Source organism: Streptopelia decaocto, assembly GCF_964273445.1.
Source record: "Streptopelia decaocto genome assembly, chromosome: 11".
NCBI lineage: Eukaryota > Metazoa > Chordata > Aves > Columbiformes > Columbidae > Streptopelia > Streptopelia decaocto.
In genome coordinates, this window is record NC_138666.1 from 13,078,383 (window position 1) to 13,103,186 (window position 24,804).

The 24,804-nt window shown below is 50.3% G+C and overlaps 1 protein-coding gene across 2 annotated transcripts in view; it reads right to left on the reverse strand.

The window, feature by feature from the left end:
• Positions 1–1,169: 1,169 nt before the first annotated feature.
• CSNK2A2 (casein kinase 2 alpha 2) overlaps positions 1,170–24,804 on the reverse strand; it is a 26,268-nt gene continuing 2,633 nt past the window's right edge. The window contains exons 3-12 of one of the 2 annotated variants that reach the window (XM_082062922.1): positions 16,205–16,306; positions 15,344–15,394; positions 9,599–9,658; positions 8,095–8,178; positions 6,842–6,952; positions 6,530–6,631; positions 6,105–6,205; positions 5,289–5,437; positions 4,996–5,089; positions 1,170–1,623 (exon numbers count right to left, since the gene is read on the reverse strand). In XM_082062922.1, the coding sequence (XP_081919048.1) occupies positions 5,013–5,089; positions 5,289–5,437; positions 6,105–6,205; positions 6,530–6,631; positions 6,842–6,952; positions 8,095–8,178; positions 9,599–9,658; positions 15,344–15,394; positions 16,205–16,306 (837 nt within the window). In that variant the 3' untranslated portion in view covers positions 1,170–1,623; positions 4,996–5,012. Of the gene's footprint in view, positions 1,624–3,564; positions 5,090–5,288; positions 5,438–6,104; positions 6,206–6,529; positions 6,632–6,841; positions 6,953–8,094; positions 8,179–9,598; positions 9,659–15,343; positions 15,395–16,204; positions 16,307–24,804 lie in introns of those variants that run through there. The other variant, XM_082062921.1, reaches the window with a different exon arrangement.

Genomic DNA, 24,804 nt, shown 5'->3' on the forward strand with positions numbered 1-24,804 from the left:
TACCCATTGCCTCCTTCCCCAAGCATGTGTGGGCCAAAGGAGAGGGCAGGAACAGAGGAGCCTAATGAGACGTTAACACACTAATAGTAGAGGCTGGGATCTGGAAGGAGGCCCCTGGGAGATGTATTTCAATGTGACTCACACTCCAATGTTATTATCCACCTGGAAGATCACTAGGAAGATGTTGGCATTCCCAATTCCCATTCCCAGTTTCCAGGGTGTAGACAGATTGGATTTGGGGGGAGCAGGAGGAGGAAAAGGCCCATCCTAAGAGAATCACCTGGTCCAAGAAGTGAGCAGAGGTTTCCTGCTCCAGAAATAACTGTCCACCAAAGCATTTCCTGCCCTTCAGAGCTCCCAGAAACCCAAAGCCTTCAGAGGAATGAGATCTTCAGGAAGCTCCTGAAACGTTGCTCCTCTGAACTTTCACATCTCTGGGTGCAGTTACTAGAGAAAAACGTAGCGGCTCTCTGCAGTGTCACCAAGTCTGTGCTTGCCTTGGAACACAGTCCAGGTTCATGGCCTGGGAAGTCCTAACCTGGACCGTTGCCCTCTTGGCTTAAGCCATCGCTGGAGAGCGGATGCCCAGGGCTGGCTGCATGGCCCAGCTGAAAGGACAGTGCTCGGACCACTGAAACCAGACCTGGATTCAGCCCGTACCTTTGTGAGTCAAAAGCCTTCGTTGTGTGGCAAAACACAAGAAGCAATGACTTCTGCAAGGAGTGTGAGCCAGGCCTAAGGGCTGCTGGCGAAGCACCACGTCTGTAGGGGAACTCCTGTGAAGCAGAAGCCCGTGGGCAGGAGCTCCAAGCTCAGGGCTTTGCAGTGATGGTGCTGGGGAGGAGGAAAGTCTCAGCCCACGAGAGAGGAAGAGATGGCAGCTCCCGGGGTGCAGAGACAGGGCTGTGCCCAAGCCCCACGGGCTGGGAAAAGCAGGTACCAGCATTAACACCCAGACAGGCACCTCCAGAAGAGTATGGGGGCCTAAGGAGGGACACCCCAAAGATGGCAAGTGGCTTTTTTGCCTCTGCCTGCGGCGATTTTGTACAAGCTCCTCCAGCTCTCCTCGCCCAGCCCTAGCAGGGCACAGGGAACAGCTCACGCTGCCAAGATCCTCCAGTGGGGCCGGTCCTGCCCCACAGCTCCCTCCACACTGAATACTCCTCCTCATATGCTTCTTTTAAAACTTTTATTCAACAATATAGAATTCTTTTAATTATAATATAGAACTGTCCGTCGTAATGCTACACCCCCTGCCACCCCCATGCCCTGGCAGAGACGGGTGCAAGCTGGCTAACCGTGGTCCATCAGAGGTTGGGGAGGGGAACAGCCAGAACGGAGGGAGGAACAACTAACCAACAACTGCTTTGAACACCCTTCATGTTTCCATGCTTTCTGGGTCAGGAAGAGCTCAACAAGGAACCAAAGGCAGTAGAACCTTTAACACTCGGAGGGAAGGGCTGTGGTCATAAAGCGGCGAGTGCCGTCCCGGCAGGCGTGCCGCCCCGCTCTCAGCCCTGCCCGCGCCGCGCAGTCTGCCCGCCGTCACTCTACACGCGCCGACAGGACGTTTGATTTGGTTCTCACTCTGCTTATGGAAAATTGGGAGCAACAGCATCGGACCTGAGGAGAGATGGGAGGAGGGAAGTGAGCATCACAGGGCACTGCCAGCCCGACACGGAGCTCCTCCAGCCCCGAGGGACGAGGAGATGGCTGGGGACACTGCTACCCCGCTCCCAGCCAGGCCCTCTGGATGTGGGGACAGCGGGGGACCCTCAGCCTGCTGAGGTGGCAGGGTGGGAGGGGAAGGCTGGGCTCAGCAAGGCAAGGGAGAGACGCAGTCCAGCAAAGCAGCACTTTCACGGGCAAACAAGACACAGGTTTGGACTTTTTTCTCCCCAACCTTCTGTGTTAAGTCACCCTCTGCTGCCTCGAGCATCTCCTCTAGTCCTGCTAAAGGCTTCCATCGCACCACAGCACACTGCAACAGGCACAGAGAAGCTGGGCAAGTTGCTTACCACATCCCTCAATAGCCGCCACGGTTCTGGTTTTGAGCCTTTCCTCTTACAAGGCACTTGGCCAAACCTGCACTCCACCTCTGCTAGACAGCTGGGGCCAGGCCAGCTGAAAGGCCAGGCCGCGCACCAGGACTCTACCAGGAGAAAGTACATGAAGATGCATGTTCCCCAGCGTCCTTCTTTCCTAAGGACAAGGCACCGCCTTCTCCAGCCGCCAGCTGTCCGTACAGGCAGGAGGACACCTTGCGGAGGTCCAGAGCGTTTCCTGCTCTGAGTGCTGAAGGACAAACAGGTGTGGAGATGAATTGTCCGGAGCTGCAGCCAAGTGCCCCCAGTGCCCAGGGATCAGCAGACTCCGCACCCTCCTGGCTGCCAGGCTGCGCTTGCTCAGCCGCCGTCTTTCCCTCTGGGATGAATCCCAGCTCATCCTACCCTAGAGCTGGGGTAGGGATGTGAGGAAACACAGGGCAGGTTGTTCCAGCCTCTCTGCTTACCACAACCAGGGAAAGCCTTTTACTCATCTCAGTTGCTGGGAGGAGCACCTCTGCCTCTGCTGGGGGGTACCAGGGAAGAATTTCTGACTGATTTACTTCTGTAAATTCTGTAAAGTAAAACTTTACTTGGTACTTCCCAAAGCACCACCTTCAAACTCCACCATCAGGTTTGGAGACTCGAGCACTCCTATACACGAACATTTTTCACCTATCAGAATTCCCCCACTGAACCTGTTCTTATCCCCACACCTCTGCTGCCTTGGCTCTCTGGGAGCTGGGAAAGCCAACGCACAAGGGCTGGAAAAGGGGCAAGTCTCCCCCATAGCCACTTGGACAGGCCCTGGGAAACATCCACTCCTGCCTCTTCTCCATGGAACAATTCAATATGTGTTTAAAATCAGTTCAGAAACTGATGTTAAAACCGCAAACCAACCGTGTTAGCCTGAGCTGAAGAGCACGAGACCACCACACCTCTCAGGCTGGGCAGAGCGAAGGACAGGGGCTGGAAACGCTCGCCGAAGCCTCCAGCAGCATTGGCAGGAGAGTTCATGCCAGCAAGGGCCCTGTGCCAGGATCACATCTGGGTCCTCATCCCGGACACTGATAACTGAGCTCACACATCAGCTACATCCCAGGGTAGGAGGAAAGCAGATCAACTCCCTGCTCAGCACATCTTTAGAAAAACCCATCCACCCAGGCTGAGCGGAGACAAGCACGGGGGTATGTGCGTGGAGAACCCCCAACTTCCACCCACATGTCGGTTCCAGACAGACTGATCGCTACCTCGGGCACCTGCTGTTCAGGTCCAACAACAGCCGACTCCCCTACTGCACCCAAAACCTTGCACCTCCTCCATTGCCCCGGGAAGCGCAGACAATCTGCCACAGTGAAACTCTCAGGGCTGGCAGCATGAAGAACTGCAACCAAAGACTAAGAGATCCCAAAAATACTCGGATAAGAGGGCCTGGAAGAGCCAGCCTGACCTCCTCGAGGAGGCAATGCCTTCAGCTCTCACTCTTTCTGGCTATCCCATAGATTTGAGACGGCAGACATTCAGACGTATAGATATTTATTGGTTTCAGTGAATTATACAAATGGATTGACCTGCTATTGATGCCAATAGAACTTTATTGGAATATGGAATGTAAACAGATGTTTCAAATAGAAACATTGCAACCTTATAAAAAATTAACTATTTCAACAATGCCGCAGAAGGAAATTCTGTGTTTAGGTGCTGGTGGGAAAACACTATCTCCAGCTTCTAGGTCACCAGAACCACTTGATGAAGTTACACACAGAACAAGTAGAGGAGGCAACTGTGAATTGTGGGGCTATAAAGCCATCGAGGGATCTGATGAAAGAACCCACAAGACGAAACCCCCACCCCCCCCAATAGGATCGACACCCCAGAATTCAACAAATGGCTGACTTTGTTAAAACACTACGTGGGATCCCAAGTCCTGGATCAGTAGCTGCACAGCCCCCTCCCCGACAAACCACGCCGCCGTTTGCTGATCCTCCCCCCTCCCTGTGCTCTCCTCCCCGGCCTCCTGTCCGCTCCTCCATCCCGCGGTGCTGGACTGAACCGCTCCAGAGCTGTGCGCTGGCACAAGTCTGCGTCTGGCACGAATTCTCATGGGAGCCACGTCATGAGGTACGTGGTTGCACACCTATCACAAGAAGTCTTGCAACACTGACTTTCCTGAGCTCAGTGGGAAAGTCTGGATAGTCCCTCCCCGCTCCTGCCACGAGAGCAGCTCTCACATTCACAAGTTTCCAAAGCAGGTCTATTGAGTTTCTTCTCAGAGCGAGCCTTTGTCAAACACACCTGGAGGGGGATCTCGCCTCTCCCCAGCAACTCAGATCTATGCCTGCATTTTAACGCTCCAAACCAGTCCTGAGATACTGCTGGGTTTGTGGGCTGCTTTTTGTTGAACCTCCCCCCTCCCCCCAACCGCCCCGGCATTCGCAATTGAAACTGGAATTCAAGAGCCAAATTCAAGCCCAGAGTGAGCAGTAGGACTTGGACATCAAAACAGAGTTGCACCTGCTGACCCCCAGCCTGAATTTGGTTCATCCAGAGTCTACAAGTCAGAAAGGCATGTTTAGAAAGAGGCATGCTAAGGGCTGATGGTGGAACGATGAATTTTTCTCCACCAGCATGGTGGGGAAGGCTGGACTGAGAAGGAAGAGGAGGATCCATAGAGATGTGAACCAGAATCAGTTGTGTTGAGCCCTGGGGATATCACTACGTGTTTAGCTCTTGCAAGACCATTTGCCCAGGGCTTTGGTACCACAGGGTTAGAGTTACATTAACCACAACCACCAGAGAGGAACTGAGGTTTATGGACCCCCCACAGGTTAGATTTCTGCAGAGTATAAAGGGGAGGGGAAGTAGGAGATGGGGGGGGGGGGTCCTTGGTTGTTTTCCCTTCACTGTGTGACCGAAGGTTTTGCTTTTATTTGTAAACATCTTGAATTACCCGTCGTTTTCCAGTCTTCATCGCGCTGTTGTCAGGCCACTGGAGAGCACTGCATTTTCTGAGCTAGGCTGGGACTGCTCCTTCACCACTGGATCTGCCGGAGACACAGACCAGGTAGGAAGGGGAAACTGTTTAATAAAGCTGACACTCCACCCTGGCAAACCCTTCCAGAAAAACTGCCCTCAAAACCCAAACGTCTGCTAAGGCTTTCACAGAGCAGGGAGCCAAAATCTACCCCCACAACCCAAAACTCTTCTCCATCCCAGCTGGCCCCTGCTTCTCCACAGACTCACAGAAATAGGGGTGCTCCATTGCCTCCTTGGCAGTCAGCCTCTGTTGATGGTCATATCGCAGGAGCTTGTCCAAGAGGTCCAGGACTTCAGGACTGACCAGGTGTCTGTTCTCACTGTGGATGAAGTTCTCCCAGCGCTTCCGGGAATGCCTGCAAAGGGACAACTGTCACCACCCAGCTTAGCAGTGCCCAGAGCTCCCGGGGGAATCACCCAGCACTACCCACTTCTGAGAAGAGGTGGCTGCGATAGACACTGCCTACAGCTCTTCCTTGCACAAGATACTGCTCAGCAAGTACCTGCCAAAGGGGGAAAACCCTCTTCTTCAGGTAAGCAATCGTGTGGCTGACCCATGCCTGGGAACGGCACAATATTGCACATTCCCTTCTGTCTACAGGGACTCGACAACAGCATACAGGTGACACCTGTGGGGCCAGAAGTGCTCTGGCTCGCCAGCCAGCCTCACAGAAGCTGTCCTTGCTGTCTCATCCACTTCTCACCCTTTTCAGAAATCTCAGCTGGGAGATTCTGAGCCCCTCAGCCCACACTCAGCTCTAGTGTCTGCATCTCTACTTCTAGGATGCCAATGAGTGGGAGAAGGAAGAAACAGGGCTTGGCTCGTGGATCATGGGAGAGGCAAAAGGAAAGAGCCTACATTCTAGTGACCTCCTGAGATCACATGAGAAGCAAGATGGGAGGCCTGCAAGCAGCATTGTGAACCTAGGAGAAAGTCCTTCAAGGGGATGGACATCAGTTTATTTCCCTCTCCGTGTTACAAAAAAAAAAAAAATATAGGCTGCATTTCACTTCTCCACTTACTGGCCCAGGATATCATTGAAGTGAGGGTCCAGTTCTATGTGGTACTTCTTGAGATACCCATACAGCTCATCTGTGCCCAGGACCTTTGCGATGCGAACCAGCTGGAACAAAAAGACATGTTGAGAGAGGGTAGAAGTGCAGGCCACCACTCTTTTTGCAGAGGCAGAGCTGCCCAAATCTAAGAGCTCTCCTTCTGGAAACATCCCAGACGGAAGGAATATCTCCCTCAAAACTTCTCTTTGCCAGATGTGCAGAAAACAAGTATCCTACACAAGGCAGTGAAGCATAACCCCAGAAGGCTTAACTAAGCACGTAGCAACATCCTCCCAGTCTGGCAGTCCAACCCGAGCGCTTCCCCACTACACACATAGAGATGAGGCAGTGACAAACTCTCATGAAATAAGCCAGGTAGCAAAAGTCTTTACTTGGTCATAATTGTCCTGGCCATGGAAGAAGGGCTCCTTTCGGAAGATCATGCTTGCCAGCATGCAGCCTAAACTCCACATGTCTAAGCTGTAGTCATACATCTGAGGGGGAAAAGGAGAAGCTGTAAGAAAAGGCATGTTCACCGTGGCCCAATTCCCCAACAGCACAGGCAGCCTCAGCCTTTACACTTCACAGCCAGACTCTTTCCAACCCAGGCAATGCCCTGGCAGGCAAAACCAGACAACCCAACGGTGGCCAAAATGCAACCACAAGTGTTATCACTGGCTAGCAAAGAGGAGGTAGACTCTTACTTGGTAGTCCACAAGGAGCTCTGGTCCTTTGAAGTACCTAGAGGCCACACGGACATTGTATTCCTGAGCTGGATGGTAGAATTCAGCCAGACCCCAGTCTATGAGCCGCAGCTGAACATGCAATAAAGAGACACAGAGACAGGAGCCTCAGTATGAGCCAGTTCAGTGAAGACACATTGGACAGATCTCACAATCCAAGCATGGATCCCAGGATGCAGGAGGCTCTCTGAGGAGAGGAGATGCTCTCAGCAGTGCTCTGGTCAGGCTCTTCCCTTCCCCGTGTCACCAGCTGGTGGGGCAAAGCCCAGCTTAGAGAGCGCCTCTGCCTCCTGAGTCCAAGCACACTGTTACTGCTGGGCAACTGGCTTCTTACCAGCACCACCAGCCACAGTGGACAGGTTGTTGCAGACCAGGGAACAAGCAAAAGCCAGCTGTCTTCTGCTGTTTAGAGAGGCTGGGCTGAAGGCACTGTTGATTTTAACTGGGCGCTGAGAGCAGAAAACAAGGTAGAAGGAGGGCCCACAACACCCTGCAAGACAGACCATCTCCTTCACAGCCACAAGGATTGATAACCTGCTGTTTTACTGAAGGATTGCAGGTCTAGTAAGAGATTTCCCCCTCCTTGTAAACCTTGCCTTGCCTGTATGGCCACTGCTGATTGACAGGGAGGGACGTGGATCAGCAGCTAAATTACTGCTGAAAATTCCAGGTGCCTGGGGAGACAGGTACACACAGCACCCGATGAGGTACAAGTATCATGACGCAGTGGGGAAACTCCCTGTGCTCCCCATTTCCATGGCAGCGAGCGGGGTACAAATGTTTCCCGTGATCCCACTAGCACACCCCAGGAGTGAGGAAGCCATTGTGGGACAAGCAGGCTGTACTACAGAAGCATGTGTTCCCTACATAAAAATATCCACACGTTTTTCAGGCAAGGCCACTCTTCTTCTGCCTATGGCCTCTGCATCCTCCCCACACCGCACCAGGGAGAGATTAACATCCCAGACCTGCTCCTCTCTGCAAAGAAACCCAGCGTGGCTGGCTCAGGGGGAGAGCAACCTCCAAGCCATGGAATCCCACTGTGGTGCTCCCCAGCGGGACTTTGGCCACCTCATGACACAGGCACGAGTGGAGGGGAGCTGGTAGAGAAGGTTAAAGGGGGAAGTACAGCTGCCCCAGCTACAGGTACAGAGGCAGCAGAGGTTCAAGTTTCTCTGGAAAAACCCTGCTTGTAAGCCCGGGTGCCACAGTACCTTTTTCTGTTGGTGATCTATCATGACGTTGTGGGGTTTGACGTCCCTGTGCATGATCCCCATGCTGTGACAGTAATCCAGGGCCTGGCAGACACATGCACATACATTAGACATGTCTATAACCACAGACACAGCATTAACAATATAACAGACAGTTCTCCACCAGCAGCCAGAGTGCCCTGTCCATGAGGAAATGCTGCAACCCTGGCACAAGAAACTGGGATCTTCAGCTCTTATGTTGCACGTGATGAAGTGACAAGCTGGCAACAAGACTGTGTTGACCTCATGGCCTACTGCCGTCACTGGTTCTAGAACAGTGTTCCCTGCACAGTCTCTGAAGAACATGATGCAGAGAGGTGTCCCACCTGGTGACAAGCCCAATGCTCCAACCTGAGTGGCCCTGTGCTTCCTAGATCACACTTTCATTCCCAGAATGGGATGATTCTTACATGCATACAGTTTTACAGCCTTCCAGTGCAGCTTTCCCGCTGTGTCCCAAAACAGACTTAAGCTAGAAAGTCACCTCTGTCCCTGCTCGTTTAAGCCAAACCTGCACTTTCAAGAGGCAGGTGATAGCACATGAGGGAGGGCGATGCTGCTTATAGTTGAAGGCAGAAGCACACATAAGCTCTCCAGCTCCATGACCTTGCACCACTTGCCCCCCCATGCAGCTGTTCCCTTGAGCAAGGGGGTGAGAATGTTGTTTTCTCATCTCCAAAGGGGAGGGAGATCCATCCATCAACATTTATCAGATGCTGTGAGACCTCCAGCAGCACAGGAGGGTACAGCCTGCAGTCATTCAATATCCAAGACATCAGTGCCAGGGAAGTAACACTGTCCTTGGGCCTCTGCCGCAGCAGGAAGCATCGAAGGCAACATCTTCCTCCACAGCAAGGCCTCAGGGAACACCCCTGCAACAGCACGTGGCCTTGCAACCAACAGTAGTTGCAGCAAACGGTGGTCCTGGAATCTCCAGTACAGGAGATTGGTAATAGGTTGGACAAACTGCTTCCAGGGATGAAGCTGTTCTAGGGCTGCATTTGAACACTGCAGCAGCAGAAAACCTGGAGTTGCCAATCCTCTTCCCTAGTGTGCAACAGAGCTCCCAGTTCTCCAGCCCTGCAAACTCCTCTCGGGGTTTTTACTGGCTCTATCTGGGAGTTGATTTTCCTCGTAGCAGCGCAGTGGTGCTAGAGACACAGGGAGACCAAACACAGCCCTACCTGGCAACTAACAATCACAAATGCTTCATGGAGAAAGAACAGACCCCAGAGAATCAAAGACTCTTTGGTGGTGACCAAAAGTCCCCAGTTTGGCTGTAATAACCTCACAGCAACAAGCCAGGTCACCTGATCTCTTCCCAAATTTTTCCAGGTTATGAGACATGGGTTCTGCATTAAACATGAGAGAAGTTACCACTTAGTAGCACTTCCCCGTGAGCCCCACTGCTGCCTCTCTCATCCCTGGTCTCCCCATCCAGACTGCTACACGCAATGCCACTCACCTTCAGCAGCTCATACATATAAAACCGAATATCAAAGTCTGTCAGGATCTGGTACAGTTGCTGAAACAGATTTGAGGAGGGGAAAAAGAAAAAAAGAGAAACAAAAATAAATACTCCAGTTTTGGTTCTGTTTAATCTCCTGCACCCCACCTGCCTCCAATCACTGATCCCATTCCACATCCCCTGTGAATGCTGCCACTCCTGAGGGCTTTCCTGGCCTTACACCTGCTAAAGCTACCTGCTAGGAAATCCAGACAGGAGGTAAGAGCTCCCGTGAAATGCTACTGGTATCACTCAGACCTGTCATGACTTCTTTCCAGCAGGAGACAGACAGGCTGCCTGTCCAAGGACAAGACAGCAAGCCCTGCAGAGCATGGTGGAGCTGGCACGGATGATTTCAACGCTCCGTTCACATGCAAAGTCATCACGGTGAATTGACAACACAGATAACAGCCCTCAGAGCAGGCAGGCTGGGAACACACAGGCAAGGCTTCCAAGTGCTCACAGTAGGGCAGGGAGAGGAAAACATTAATCTAAAGGACTATGGTGTGGGGAAACACAAAGGGTAGAGATGCCCTCAGAGCTGTGGAGGCTCCCCTCTATCCCAGAATAAAGGCTAATGCAACTCAACAGCACAGAAATGTTTGTGAGGCCAAGATGAGCTCGGCGTCTCAGTGTTGCCAGTATATGTTCTCCACCCTCCCCTCCTCTGAGTTCTGCAGCTACTCACACAGGGGTGACAAACATCCAGGGTGCACTTTCACCTGCACCGTGCCACCAGCCCCGGAGAACTCATCACCCTGCCGCTGCCATGCCAGGTCACAACTGTCCCCAACTAGCCTTCTGCTCTATATCTGTCAGCAGCAGCAGTGCCAGCCTGACCCTGTTGGGCTGTGTTGTTGTCCAAGCAAAGCAAGCTGAGACAGCAGGGCAGGGCAAGGAAGGACATTCACAGGGCAGCTGAAGGACCAGACCCCTCTGCTGTTTCTAACAAACAAGGATCATCTCATGTCTCAGTCAAATCACCGATTGCATCAGCACTGGAGCCAGCTGCCCATCATGGGCACCATTTGGCAGCTTCAGGAAAAATTCCAGAGTGAGGGATTGAAATTCACATTCCAAGATGGCAGCTCTGGCCCCAGTTCCTCTCCAGGCCCATGATGAGATCCTCAGGATCCTGCCTGACTTGGGGCCAGCTCCAAACAGCCCCACCAGCCCCAATACTACTCTGAGAAATCACCTGACAATGTATAAGTGTCCCTTACATATGCAGAGCTTTAACAGCCTCCAGGACACAAGACGCTTTGTATTCTCATGAGCTGAGATGATCCTAATGCTTTGGAGCAACCCACTGAAGCAGACAAGTGAGCAGGGAGCAAAAAAGCCACAGCCACAAGCTACAGCAGGGATAGATTTCCCAACTCGGCTGTGCATGGCTCTGATGCACAACCCAGGGCCAGGGTCATACAGCTGAGCCCTTCCAGGACTTGATTTAAAAGGCTTGCTGTGGGGAACAGTCCTTGCAGGAATGTGCTCGGCCCCACTGCAGGCAGCCAGTTAACACTAAAGGCTTTGAAGAACAGAGACAAGGTTTCCACTGCAAGTGGGTCCTGCACAGCAGCTGCCCCAAGAAGGCTTTGACAGTGGGCTCCAAATCCCCTTTGCCCAGCCAAGCAGGGGAGAGCAGACACCGCCACTGCAGCCATGTCCCATGCTCTGCTCTTACAGCTGGCTCTTCAGAGTAGAACTATCAGAAACATCACTGTGGGGGTCACTCAGACCCAGCTCAAACATCTGCTCAGCCAGTTGCCAGCACAAGGCTTTGGAGTCCTGGGCTGGTCTCCTTTCTCCATACAGAGCACAAGGAAAGGCTAAACTCACCCACCAGCAGCCTCCACCCCTCTCCAGCTTTTGGTGATAATTTGGCACACATCACCCATTGTAAACTAATCCCGTTAGTGCCCAAGGAGACACAGACGTGCTTCCTCTCGCCACAGGGCTGACAGGAGTTAAACGCTTATTCCTCTCCCTTGAGTGAGCACCACAGTTGGCTACGAGCAGGAAGCAGCATCTGCAAAGCAACAGGGTGGCTGCAAAGAGCTGCTGGAGGAGAGAGACTCTGCTTTGGGGTGCAGGGCAGGCAGCAGCAAAAGAAAAGGAAACAGCTCCCAAAGTATCCAAGCCTCTGCAGCCACACAAGGGAAGGAGAATCTTTCATATTTATACCCCACCTATGTAGGGCAACATCTATTTTTTAAACTAACCTTGGATGTAAAAGGATAAAATACAGGTGCACACTTTCCTCACAGCAACTTGACCTGAAAATTTACTAAGGTGCACACAAAGCAGAAGATTTGATTCAAAAGTCCTCTGTCCTCACAATTCCTACAGGCTGAACATCCTGAAACAACCTTTCATCACTCACATCTGTTGCTCATCTCCTCTTCTTCAACTGAAAACCTGCTAGTGTGTATTAAGAACGAAAGAGAAAACCCAACCCAGCACTGCTCCTGGAGACCTGGCTCTGCCCCCTTCTTTCCCAAAGGATTTGCTTATTTGGGACAATGAAAGGCACAGTACCGGGTATGCTCATGGAATACACAAAGTATGTGACAGCTCACAGTGGCTGAAGGACAGGCATCTCATTTCTAGTTTGAAATCAATTATCAAAAGACATTTAATTTCATTGATGGTTACTCAATTCACTGCATGGCTCTGCAGCGCCACTATCATTTAAGGTAGATGACTGTGGGTAGCTTGAGTGGTCACAGATGACAAATAATACAGCAGGTCTGAAGAGAAACGCCAGCCCTGTGCACAAGCTGCTGTCCTCACACAGCAGAATACGATTTAGTCTAGCTCCAACTCATCATCCCTGCGAGTACAGAACCAGCACTTGCAGAAGGGACCCAGCTGGGTAATTTGAGAAAATGGAATCAGCTCTAGGGAGGTATCACCTAAATCTGCCGGTGCACAGAGAGCAGAGGAAACCCAGCAGCCGTTTCCATGGGCACACGGACAGTGTACTGCCATTTGAATGGGCAAAGGTATTAACATTAAACAAAACATAATGATGTTGAAGGAGAGAAACTGCCAGAAAGAAGACAACTTAGGAGACATCCAAGCTCGTGAGCGACTATTGCCAACAGGACAGAGAAAAACACAGTCCTGTAAAGCAGTCAGCAACTGCCCGCTGTACACGAGCTGCCCTGAGAACCTCCCCATACACCCTGAAGGGATGTGCCAGCAACATGCACGGTACTCATCAGCACTGCTGAATCCAGAAGTCCAGGCAAAGATGGGCAGAGCAGCAGCAGCCACCTCAAAGCAAAGAGAAGTGGTCCCTGTCACCATGACTTGCTCATGTGGCACTTCAGAAGAATTTGGCTGCCTGCAGAGATCAGGACTGTGGAACAGAGGGGACAATAACCAGGTGCTCTCCAGCTGCTTCAGGTACAGAGGTACAGGACAAGGCCAGACCTCCAAAGCAAGTGGTCTCATCTGCTCTGTGTGCTTTCAGCTTGGCAAGGGCACTTCAGAGCAAGGGAACAGGCAGCTTGGGAGCCTCTGCAGAGATGAAGATATCCACAGGCACCTGTGAGCAGCAGCTCTGTAATCTGCCAGTTAACTGCAGCTCAAGAACCTCCCCAAAGAGGCAGCAGAGCTCACGGGAGTGTAGCTTGAATAACTTGCATGCCCCATATGTAGCTAGTGAAATTCAGATTACAAATAAGCTCTGAACATGAACAGCCATACTGCATACCCTGGGGGACAGGCTTGCACTCCCAAGACAAGTTATTCCTGCCCTGTACCAATCAGCATCAAAAACATCAATACTGTCTGTCTTGGACTTGTACAGCTGTGAATTGGGCCTTTCCTCGAGGAGCCAGGTTTTCTCCTAGGAGCCTAGAAATGATCTGCTGAAAACTCATGTTGTTTCTAATTCAACAGCCAGAGCTGAGCACTGTTACTTCTGCTGCAGCCAGAACGATGTTGCCCGACTGGCGGCAGCGGCGCCAGCGATGGCTCCCAATGCGGCTGGGACGGCTGACCTGCCATGTACCCCAAGCCCTGCGTTTTTCAGCTAAGAGTCCCTGTTGTGCACCAGCCTCAAGTTACTACTTAACACTTTATTCTGCAAACATCTTTCAGTTACTAGGTGATATCTTTCATAATTTTCTCCTCGAAGGACATGACAGAGTGGTGTAATCACATTTTGACTAGGACACACACAAAGTGATGCCCAGCAAGGTGTGCCAATGCCCTAGCAACCTATTTCATCTCAAGCTATATTTTAAAAGGAATTTTTTTTTTTTAAAAAGGAAATATATCTCAAAAGAGAAAGTTAAAACCTTCCAGGATCAGCCTTATGAAGAGTCCCTGGGTCACCAGGAGAAGCCCAGGGGCACATTCCCAACATAGATGTGGCACTAGCACAGCCCAGCTGATGTCAGTGAAGCTCAGACAAACCAAGGCTGCTTTAATTTTCCCTGAAAGGTCACCTCACAGCACTCCTCTCCTGGCTGTTTACTTGATGGAGCCAACACTTATCTCCCCACCCAGAGCTGTCAGGGCAGATGCTGCTGCAAGTTACTATTATTCTAGCTTCTGCAGTAGTCTCTACATGATATTCAATAGCACTAGGACTACCACTGCCAGCACACTGCAGCTCTGGTTGTGCACAGGGCCCCACCCAGCAGGATTCAGCTTGCCAGACCAGCCCCAGACTGATAAAACAACGTGTGCTGCCTCGCAGTGTGCAGGACTGCAGGTGAAACGGTCCATCGGGCAGCTGACAAGCCGCTTCCTTCCCACCAGCGCCAGCCCAGGGTCCTTCTCCAGGTGTTTGGTGTATCTGCTGAAGATGCCTCCTACAAGGTGTGTAGCTACATAACACTCCAGCACAGACACGAAGGAAAAAGGCACCATTCCATAACACAGAACGAAAGAGAACTCTGAACAGGGCAGGAGGGGATGGCTGCTGACTTTCTAATGGCAACTGCTCAATTAATTCTCCACCACTGACTTAATGACTGAGGGTAAAGATTCACATGGGGGAAGCAAAGATACCATTAAAATAGGTGTGGCTACTAATTACATGACCCTTTTGTGTATCAGCTCGATGCTGCCAGCCAGAAGCATTTCATTAGCACAGACAGTTGTAGCTGGCTCGGTCAGAAGGACCCTCGTTTCGCGAAGGAGTAACACCACTTGGAGCTCCTCAGAAATCAGAAGAGCCAGGGAATACGCTGCAGCTTCAGGCAAGCAGAAAATCTCTTGATGTGTTCAAGACTGCTCAATGCCCCGCTACCAGGCCCACTGGGAGTGGGAGACACGCTCTCCAGCCCCTGCCATCTCACAGTCCCCAGGTCTGAAGGATTCCAGCCACAACTGGTGCTCCATCAACTGCACTGCTCTAATTAGAGCATCACAGCACGGGGATTAACTTGGGCTGAATATATAGCACAGCAGTTAATTACTAAACTGAGAGGGTAGTAAGCATATCTAACCTGTTGAACTTACTCCTCAAAGTTGGAAGGAGATTCAACACACAAGCTTTTTATTCCTTCTCATCTAGAACCTATTTGCAGATTTCTGATTTACACAAGGAAAGGAAGGAGAAGCTGACATTCGTGAAACCTTCAAACTTGGCCCATAACTTTTGAGGACCATCCAACAACCCAAGATCACACCACTCTTAACAGAAACTGGAAGCCTCCCCCCTTTACACTCAGGCAGGCTCACCTTAAAATCTGTGTTATTGATGTACTCAAACACCAGAGCAGGGGTCTTTGACTGCAAGAGAAAGAGAGTCATGGTTTAAAACACACTCTTGACCTTTCTTTGCTCCAAGAGACCTCAGAAAGCTTTTCCTTCCTGCCCAATGCTCACTGCAGAGAGGGGAGTGGGAACAGGACAGTGAGAGAAATGCAGCCCTGCACCCGCAGAGGCAAACTCCGCTTACATCCCACACAGCAAACACCAACACAGAATTTTGGTCATCGCTGATGCTCCCCACACCACTGGGCAATGCAAAAGGTGTCACCAGGGGCTGGGGCTTCTTGTCCCATCGCAGGAGGAAGGTTAATCAGAACTGCCAATGCTACGGCAGCGTCAGTTCCTGTCCACGGCTGCCAGCAGGCTGAGCGTCACAGACCTCAGCTGCTATTCAGAAAAAACTTCCCCGGAATGGGGTAATTGTGGCGATGCAGACAAAGGATATGACCTCTGGTCACTGGGCAGGAACCAGAAGGATGAAAAGTGCTTAATATCCAATTGTCCTGGCAGATACTCATGTTCCAGATGCCAGACAGAAGCTGCAAGGCTACATGCTCTGCTTTCTTACAGAAAATTTGTAGGGCTACAAAACGTCTCCCCCATCAGCCACGGGAAACTCATAGAAGACACAGAAGGGGTGCAGAAGAGTTGGGCGAACATGGAGAGGAACATGAGCTCACCCAGACCAACCCACCTCAAGAGACCCCACTGAACTGGACGCCATTCGTCTCTGGCTGGCACGGAGGCACAGACAACACCGAACCTGAGCCGAGAGCAGAACCAGCGGGGAGACAAACCCACCCCACACACCACAACACAGGCACCTACCACTGGATCCTTGACGGTATCAATCAGGTTAATGATGTTGGTGCCACCACGTAGATTTTCCAGAATCTTAACCTCGCGTTTTATCTTCTTTTTCTTCACTGGCTTAAATAGACAAAAAGAAATTAGAAGTGAGAGTCCTTTCAGAAATTAACACTGGTTTCTGCCACCATTTTTGACTGGATCACATCTCTACCCCTCTCTGTTCCCACACTCATAAGGGAACATTTTTAGCTTCAAAGAAGATACAGACACCTTGCATGAACTAGGATTGCCCCTCTCATCAGGGGAAAATCAAGCCACTCCAGACAAACATAACTGTGACCCCAGTAACTGTGGTTAGAATCCCCTTGAACTGCTATGTGGAAATCTCAGCACACTTGTTCTGTGTTATGCCTTTAGAGCCATAGGACAAGCATGGTGGACCTCATATCTCAGCTTTTGTTTACCAGCACAAAACAAGTTTTTACCCATTAATCCCAACCCACTTCCCAATGAGTACTTTCATATAATGAAACAATGACCTGAGAGTTTCCAACATGAAGATTTATAGTAAGCTCAGACACTGCTATGTCCAACTACATGCACGTGTCTTTCACAACCACCCCAAGAGCACAGACCCAACTGCACCGCATGCCATCGCATCCATATACTGTGATTATTTTTACAGCCTACAGACATTTTAAACAGTTTTTGACTCCTCGAATCTGTGCAGTCCCAGGAGCTCCGTTTGCAAAGTAAGCTTTTCTCTGGACATCGCCCTGCAGAGAGTGACAAAGAACAGCTGCTCCCAAGGCAGGGGCTTGGAGGTTGGGTTGGCTTTTACACTCTGCTGATCCAACGGTTCACTTCAGCGCAAAGGAACGATCATTCCTGTAACTCATCCACTCCCAGGACAACTCTAGCTCTGTGCCTGCCTGGCAGCTTAGAGCAGCCAAGAGGTGAGATTTTTATTAATGAGCCTTGCCTAGTGACTGGTGTGGGCATCACCAGTTGTGAATCACTGAGTCTGGCAGCCCCTTCCTTGCAGAGCTGGACCATTCCCTGCTGCACCACTGGTACCATTGCAGAGAGCTGCAGAGACATCTTTTAGGGACTAGTAAAGCCCTCGCCTATCTGTGAGGTTTGCTCATGCAAACGCTTCTCTCCAGACATTCAGCTTTCTAAAACATTCACCATCCAGCACGGAGTCTGGTGTGTGAGGAGGGGAGTAACAGGCAACAGCAAGGAGGTATGAGGCACCTTGCCAAAGTGAGACACGTTATCAGATATCTACATGAAGGACCAGGAGGCACAAGAGCTCAACCGCTCGCTATCTCGCCTCTGCCACAGCCTCCCACTTCAATGATGGCTGCAGAGTGCCGTGGGGCAATTCACACTCCTGTTACAGGCAAACGCAAGGCAATCCCTGGTTTCAGACCCCTCACAGGAATGTATGAGCAGATGAGAGAAGGAACAGAAGCTTTTTATATAGTGGGAAAATATGGTGTTTATGTAAGTGATAAAATATGCTGTCTTTCTAGGCTCTTCAGGTGGCTAAAGCCTTTAGATTAAAATCCTGCTCTTCTCCTCCAAGTTAAAAGGCAGGAGCTAGACTTTCAAGCCAAAAGATGAGACTCTCAGCCTGAAGCAAAGTGCCAAAAATAACACCAGTGCCAGCACAGGAAGCGTCAGCACCTCATAAAGCCACTGTGGAAAACGGCAGCAAGGCCACCGCAGCTGTCAGGCAGAGCCGGAGCGACACGGGACAGGGCTCACTGGGGAGAGGGGACCAGCAGCCTCAGGGCAGCACTCAGAGATGGCCAGAGCGGGTGGGAGAAGCAGCCAGAGCAGGGGGACCAGCAGAAGCAAGGGCTACATTTCTGAACTGAAGAGGAAGACACTTCATCAGACCAGTTTCATTTATGTCAGCATGGGGATAGACACCACCCTTGCGTCACCCACGTGTGCTGATCTTACCAGAAGGCCGCGATGGAATTAGAGGATGTAATTCGGTTACTCTGTTCATCCAGTGAGGCAGATGCACATACAAGCTGTTTTCCAAGGAACTTCAAAGAGGGAGCTGAGCCACTGCCACCCTGGAGCACCCACTGAATGGTCTGGCTACTGACAGACATGCATCACAGCCTCCCTCCTGCAACACGTGCACCTGATCAGGAGCTGAAACGGTGCCTGAACGCAGCCAAGAGGAACCAAAGCCCACTTGGAAATATCTTTTCCTTTGCATGATAGGTATTTCAAGGGCCTTTTGCATCAGCTAGGTAGGGGAGGATATCCCTCTGAGATTTCCATTTCTCCTTCCGTAGCAACCACCGCTCCCACTGGGGCAGAAGATGATGTCTTCCAGTCACTTCCACATGTTTCCATCTTTTTCAGGATGGGAAAACGATGCCCTGTGTTATGACCATGAGAAATCTACCTCTACCCACAAAACGCTTAATAAAAGTCACAAGCAGATAGAAAAGGAGCAAATAAAGTTGTTCTTTATTTTAATGAAATGCCTGCAGATAACCACCAAGAGCAGCATCTCCAACATCACCAAGGGAAGACACTCCAGTGAACACTGTCTCAGCAAGAGGCAGAGTTAAAGGTCACTTGCTGTTTGCACATTTCCTTGCTAAGCTGCATAGCACAGAGCTAGGGCCAGGCTGTCCACGCACAGCTACAGAACCTGCACATGGGCTGTGCCTCTGGGCAGGGTGGGGGTTTGGGACACCCTGCTCACTGCAGAGCATTGTCAGAGTGCTCGCCCCACCGGCAGCCAGGGCTCAGGACAGAGTTTTCCACCACTAGGTAAACAAAGATGAGCTGGGGAGAAATGCTACAGGCTGAAGTAATGTTGTCGTAAAGGAAAAGCTATTGCCTGGAAGTTTCCTCAGAGAGCAATGCAGGGGAACAGGATTTCCTCATTTCAGATTTGCAGGAGAAAACAGCAGTGACCGCGGCCCCCGCCCCACCCCGCACAGCTTTGGGCTACCAGCCCCACTCCACGTCCCGCCCCGCGCTGTCCCACGCCATTGCTCCCGCCACAACTGCCAACGCCGTCTGCTACACAAGAGCACATCGCTGGGGCTCAGTTTCTGTCCAGTAACCAATTCCAAGCCCAGGCTCCTTCATCTGGCAAGTCAAACACCTTGGTGGCAAACCACTCCAGCACACAACCAGTACTGCACTGGAGCTAACTGGTCACAACCACAGAAACTCCGCTGTCCCCAGACCGCACTACTGACAAAACCACAGGCAATCAGCAGCATATTCTCCAAGCACCAGGATTAAGTCTGGGTTGCTACAACTGTCTCTCAGAGTCACCCGATCTGTCTCTCCCAAGGATGTTGACTCCAAACACACATGGATTAAATGTGAACTAACTGAAGCTATTATGGCCTCCAACCATCTGCCTCTCTCAGCAGGGACAGCTTCTAAAACCCCAGCCCTTGCAGCCAGAGTATTTTAACAGTACTTCTCTAAGGCTGTGTTATTAAACCAGGCTGTGAACAGCAGCATTTCAAGTCGTGTTTCCTACACTGCTCAGTTCCCCTGCCTTGGGATGGGGATTTCCAGCAATGGAATGGATGGAACAGGGTCCTAGACAAAATTAAACACTCCTGAGTCTGATCTGGCTGCATTTGCAAGGCAACGTATTATACAGGTGCAGACTCCAACTGTTCCCATGGCAGAAGCATTTCGATGCCTTCCTCCATGCTGGGATTCTCTAGTGACCAGTATGAGTCAAACTCTCACTGCAGCCTTTTCCTCCGAGACAGGCTCTGACAGAGTCCCTCTGCTCTATGCAAACACCTATTTCCATGAAATCCATAAAAACTTGACAGCTTGGAGACTTCTGTCGCATTTGGTTGAAATTGGCCAACCAGTGCAAAAACTACTGGGGGAGAGGAGGGGGAACAAGGCTGACAGACAGCAGGATTGCATAAGGCTCGTTTCCATAGGAAACCAGGCTAAAAGACATGTCTCAGTTTAACCGTGTCTACACTGGGAGGAGTTTAATTACTTCGACTGCAGCAGTACCCCGAGAACAACACGACTGTCTAGCACAAGCTGGTTTTCCAGTTTCCCAGGAAATTGCTTCCTTCCTCAAGCAAACTGGAAGTGAGGTGGGTGTAAAATGATGGAGACAAAACATGCAGCTCATAGCCAGAGCAGACAGACAAGGTGACCTCCAGCCACAGGAGGATGGTCTCTGCCGGACCTGGCAGCTCTCACTCGACTGTCCCCAGCCGGCCACCCTTCGCTGCAGGTTTTGCACCCTACAAACCAAAATGATCCCATGAGGGAGCTTCAATCCACTTGAAAGTCAGGCAGACAAGGCAGTGACAGTGGCCAGTGCTAGAGCATCATGCAATGCCATCCCTCTGCAGAGGTGAGAAATGGCATGGGATAAATAGTTGCTTTGCAGTCAGGTAGATGCAGAAGAAAACACCTCTCTGTGACCAAGAGATCAGATCCTGGGTAATTTTCTGTGAGATCATGTAAACTTGTAAGCAGGGAAGGAGTCCAGCTGCAGCAAACACCAGCCGGGAAAATTAACATTGTTTGCTAGAATAAACCTTTAAATACAAGGCTGCAACCATCACTTCCTGTCTTGAACGAATAAATGGCTGCCTGGTTAATCACCCTTTTTGCTTGGTTTCTAAAGCAAAGGGAGGGCACTTTTCTGTCAGACGCTTCAGTTCCAGCCTTCCCCAACAACCTGGGGACCCATCGTTTGAATCCAAGCAGAGAGAAAAGAAGTGTGTTATCCAAAGTTCTCTGTGTATTTCCACACTAAGAAAAGTAGTAAACAGGAAGGCATGCAAAATACAAGTTTAATCCAAAGCATAAAAATGCTTCTACGTCAGCCAAAAGCGGGCAGCACGCACACACTGCCAGCTGAGGAGCACACGTGCTGCTCTGAAAGAGTCACAGAAGGTGCTGGTTTTTGTCCAGCAGGTGCTCTGAAAAAGAACTGGGGTTAGCATAGCAGGGGAGAAGGTTTAGCACTTAAAACATACAAATCTGCAAGAAACTGAAGTAATTTATTCCACTGCCCCATAAATAAAAAGATCTGTTCTTTGCTCACCAACCTGAATATCCTGGAAACACCACGATGCTTCCAGTAAATGAACGGGGATATCTCAAAACACAACGTCCAGGAGCAGCAAAAGCCTCGAGCAGCAGCCTTATGACAGGCTTGAAACATTTAAAAGCTGGCACTAGAGGCTCATTTGTCTCTAACAAGTATTATCAAAAGGATCACAATAATCGGCCTATAAAGCCTGATGCCAATTGCTCAATAGGAAAATTGGCTTCAGAGCAGCAGTGCTTATTTTGCCAGACATCAGCTGGGAAACCAAATAATCGTATTCAAAAGAGCTATAAAATCAAGGAGCCCACTTGTGTTAATATTCTGTCAGTTGTTTGCATCTTACAACTTCCATTATGGGAATTCAAACTTTCCCGAGCTGCTCTTGAATTTTCGGAAAGAGGTAAAAAAACCTACACTGAAACTACTAAAGCACTTTTGCTTTTTTTTTAATTTAAGTTCAGTAGAATATTCCAACACGTGCTCTGAGGGCAGTGCCGTTCTTTCCTTCAGAATGCCTTTCCTCCCTTCACAGCACATCCCAAAACAGCCCTTCTTGGGCTTCAGGACTTCTGCAGCCAACTAAAAGCGAGATGCAGAAGGACCAAGCCCTGATTGCCACCACTACCGTTCTAAGGGATGAGAATCATTTATTCAGGCTCTGCCTTGGGCCACTGCAAACAGACACAGTGCCCCAACTCACTCTCCTCACAGGAGATGCTGCTTGGCAGTTCATCAGTTCCGTGGCGCTAGGACAGCACAGTGAGAGTTAAGAGCTGCATCTCCAGGCCTCTGTGAGACACCTGGTACCAGCTCTGTTGGTCTCAGCTCCAAACAAGGCTGGACTCCAGCAGCCAATTGTGCCAAGCTCAGTGTGGGCAACTGGTGTTCAAAAGAAGAGCTGTGTACCCAGCTCTCTTGCAAAAGGGCTCATTTCAAGGCTGCCAGAGGAGGAAGTGGGCCAGGGAGAGCTAATTCAGTGCATAGAAACGCAGGGGGAGCAAAGACACAGACAGCTACCAGGAACAGCATCGAACTGCTTTGGTGGAAGGTCATCGATACAGTCAAAAGCTCCAGCCTGAGGGACCCACATTGTCCAATACTATTTCCCTGTGCAATCCCTTCTGCACACTAGCACAAGCATAATTTCAGTCCCCATCTAGAACATGCTGATGCATGTGGGCTCTAAAGCTTTTAGGGGCAGAAGAAAATTTACCAGAGCCACAGGACTACCTCCCCCAAAAGGTTCTCCAGCTACTAGGGTGATAATTTGAGTTCAACACTGGAAAGACCTTGCAGCAGTGCCTGGCATGAACAGCAGCTCTGGAGGGTTCACATAGCCCAAAGAGGGAACACAGGGGAAAAACAAAGCCAAACAAACAAGAATGCACTTGTGAAACCACGTACATGGTTGAAAGTTCCAGTTCATGGACTCAGCAGAGAGGGACAAAAGCCACCAAAGGAGAAAGGCGCTATTTCATCACTGCTGCAGAACCTCCATTTCAGTGTTCCTTCTCCTTGGAACTGCTTTCTTCCCCTAACCTCTGCCTGCCCGTTGTGCCTAGGCAGATAGTAACCACACAGGGAGATGGGTTTAACGCTTTGCAGACAAGTAGTATACACACACACGTGCACTAGGAAATCAGGAGGACTCCTGCACAGAGATGGCAATATGGATCCCGTGATCTCCGCTTCAAGCGGACACTCAGATGGAGGTAATCAGTAGGAGAGAACAGGCTGTGAAGGACACTGGTATGGCTGAAGCTCAGTGACAGTCAGAACTGTAAGAAACTTTAACAGGAGCATTCTCACCATGAAGAATCACCCACTAAAGTTACAAGCAATGTGGAAAGTTAATCTCTGGCTTCTAGAGTGGCAACTTGCAATGCTGTTCACATCCTGCAGGAACACTTACCCCTGAACAGAGGATTCACTTTTAAGGAACACAAGGAAACTGGCAGACACTCTGGAGCTGCATTAGCAGAAAAGCAAAATGAGAAGTTCATCAAAGAGACAGCACAAACATTGGAGACTGACCTCAGCTGTCCACCAAAAATCTAAATCTATGTGGTTAGATATGAAAGAGCAGAGCTGTGCTTTAGATACCTGCATTGGATGCAAAATGATACATGACTCACAGGAAACAAAGAGGTCTTCAGCTTCCTTTGTACATGCCAAGGAATGTCAGACCTCATCTTGGGAGTCAAACCTTAGCATCAGATTTAAGCAAGACAGAAACGCACGTACAGGACATGTTTGCACATTCCCTCTTCCTGGCTCAGCCCTCCCCTGAGCACGCAGGAAGCATGCCCACAGCTGTACCAGGGCCAGCCAGATCAAAAAGCCCACAAGAGCCTCCTACACCAGCTGGGGACTGCGGGAGCACAGCTGCTCGTTAACTCCACGTCTTACTACCTGCGAGGGGTAGGAAGGTCAGTACAGTGCAGAGTCCCCCACTACATACCAAGATGACTTCAGCCCCACAGCTTTTTTTTTTTTCCTGAGTCTTTGCTCCCTGAACAGGTTGAATATGTGGGGAGACACTCTCTGCCTTGCTCCTCAAGATAAAAGCTTTAGGAGGATGCTTAGCAGGGGGTGTCTGGGTGGAAAAACAGGGCTCCTGCCTCACTGCTTCGCACACACTGTCCTGCACAGCACATCCTGATGTCTCGCTGCAGTGGAGTGAGAAGCAACCTGCTTGCTTTGTTTGCCTTTTTAAAAAAAGAACCGAAGAATTTTCCTTGGAAAAGTGAGATTAAAAGTATCATATTTGCAAAGAAAGGCACCTCACCCAGGAAATGGTAATGTTACAGTCATCTGCTTGATCTTAATTCTGCTCATTTGCTGACCATGTTATGACCACAACTAGTGCATAAGCGCATCCTGTTTTCCTGCAGGATTATTGTGCCTGGTCAGGTAGCAGAACAGAAAGGCAATGCTGGGTACTGCCCAGGGAAATGGGGCATCTTGCTTATGCAAGCCCAAAAGGCCTGGGGCACTGTGATACCAATCAGAGCCATTAGCTCCCTGGCCTTGTCCAATGCTAAAGTCTTCATAGGGCACTTAAACAAACAAGGCAAGTGGCTGCCAGAAGAGGAAGAGCAGTTATCTCATTAGTGCAGCCGTATACCAGGACCTGTGCTCTAGTCTCAGTTTTGTTGAGGGCAAGGGACTTGCCCCAAAGTCACACAGGAAATCTCTGTGGCTCAGTTCCGCATCAGAGAAAGGGTGATAAAATTTCCTGACCTCTCTGGAGGAAGGTACAAGATGTTCAGGTAGCACAACGCCAAAAAAGGGAGGAAAAAAAGTTAACTTGAGCTCAGTAAGGATAAAGCTGCTTCAAAGAGCAAGGCTGGGAAGAGACACTAGTCACCTTCCATGAGGTGCAGATATTAAAACAGTGACTCTTGCTAAAAATCACTCAACACATAACATATATTGTCCTCTCAAAAAACCTCAAAGGAGCAAGGGTGCTAAGCAACCACATCCATCATCCAGCAACAGTCTTCCTCTTTGTCCCACC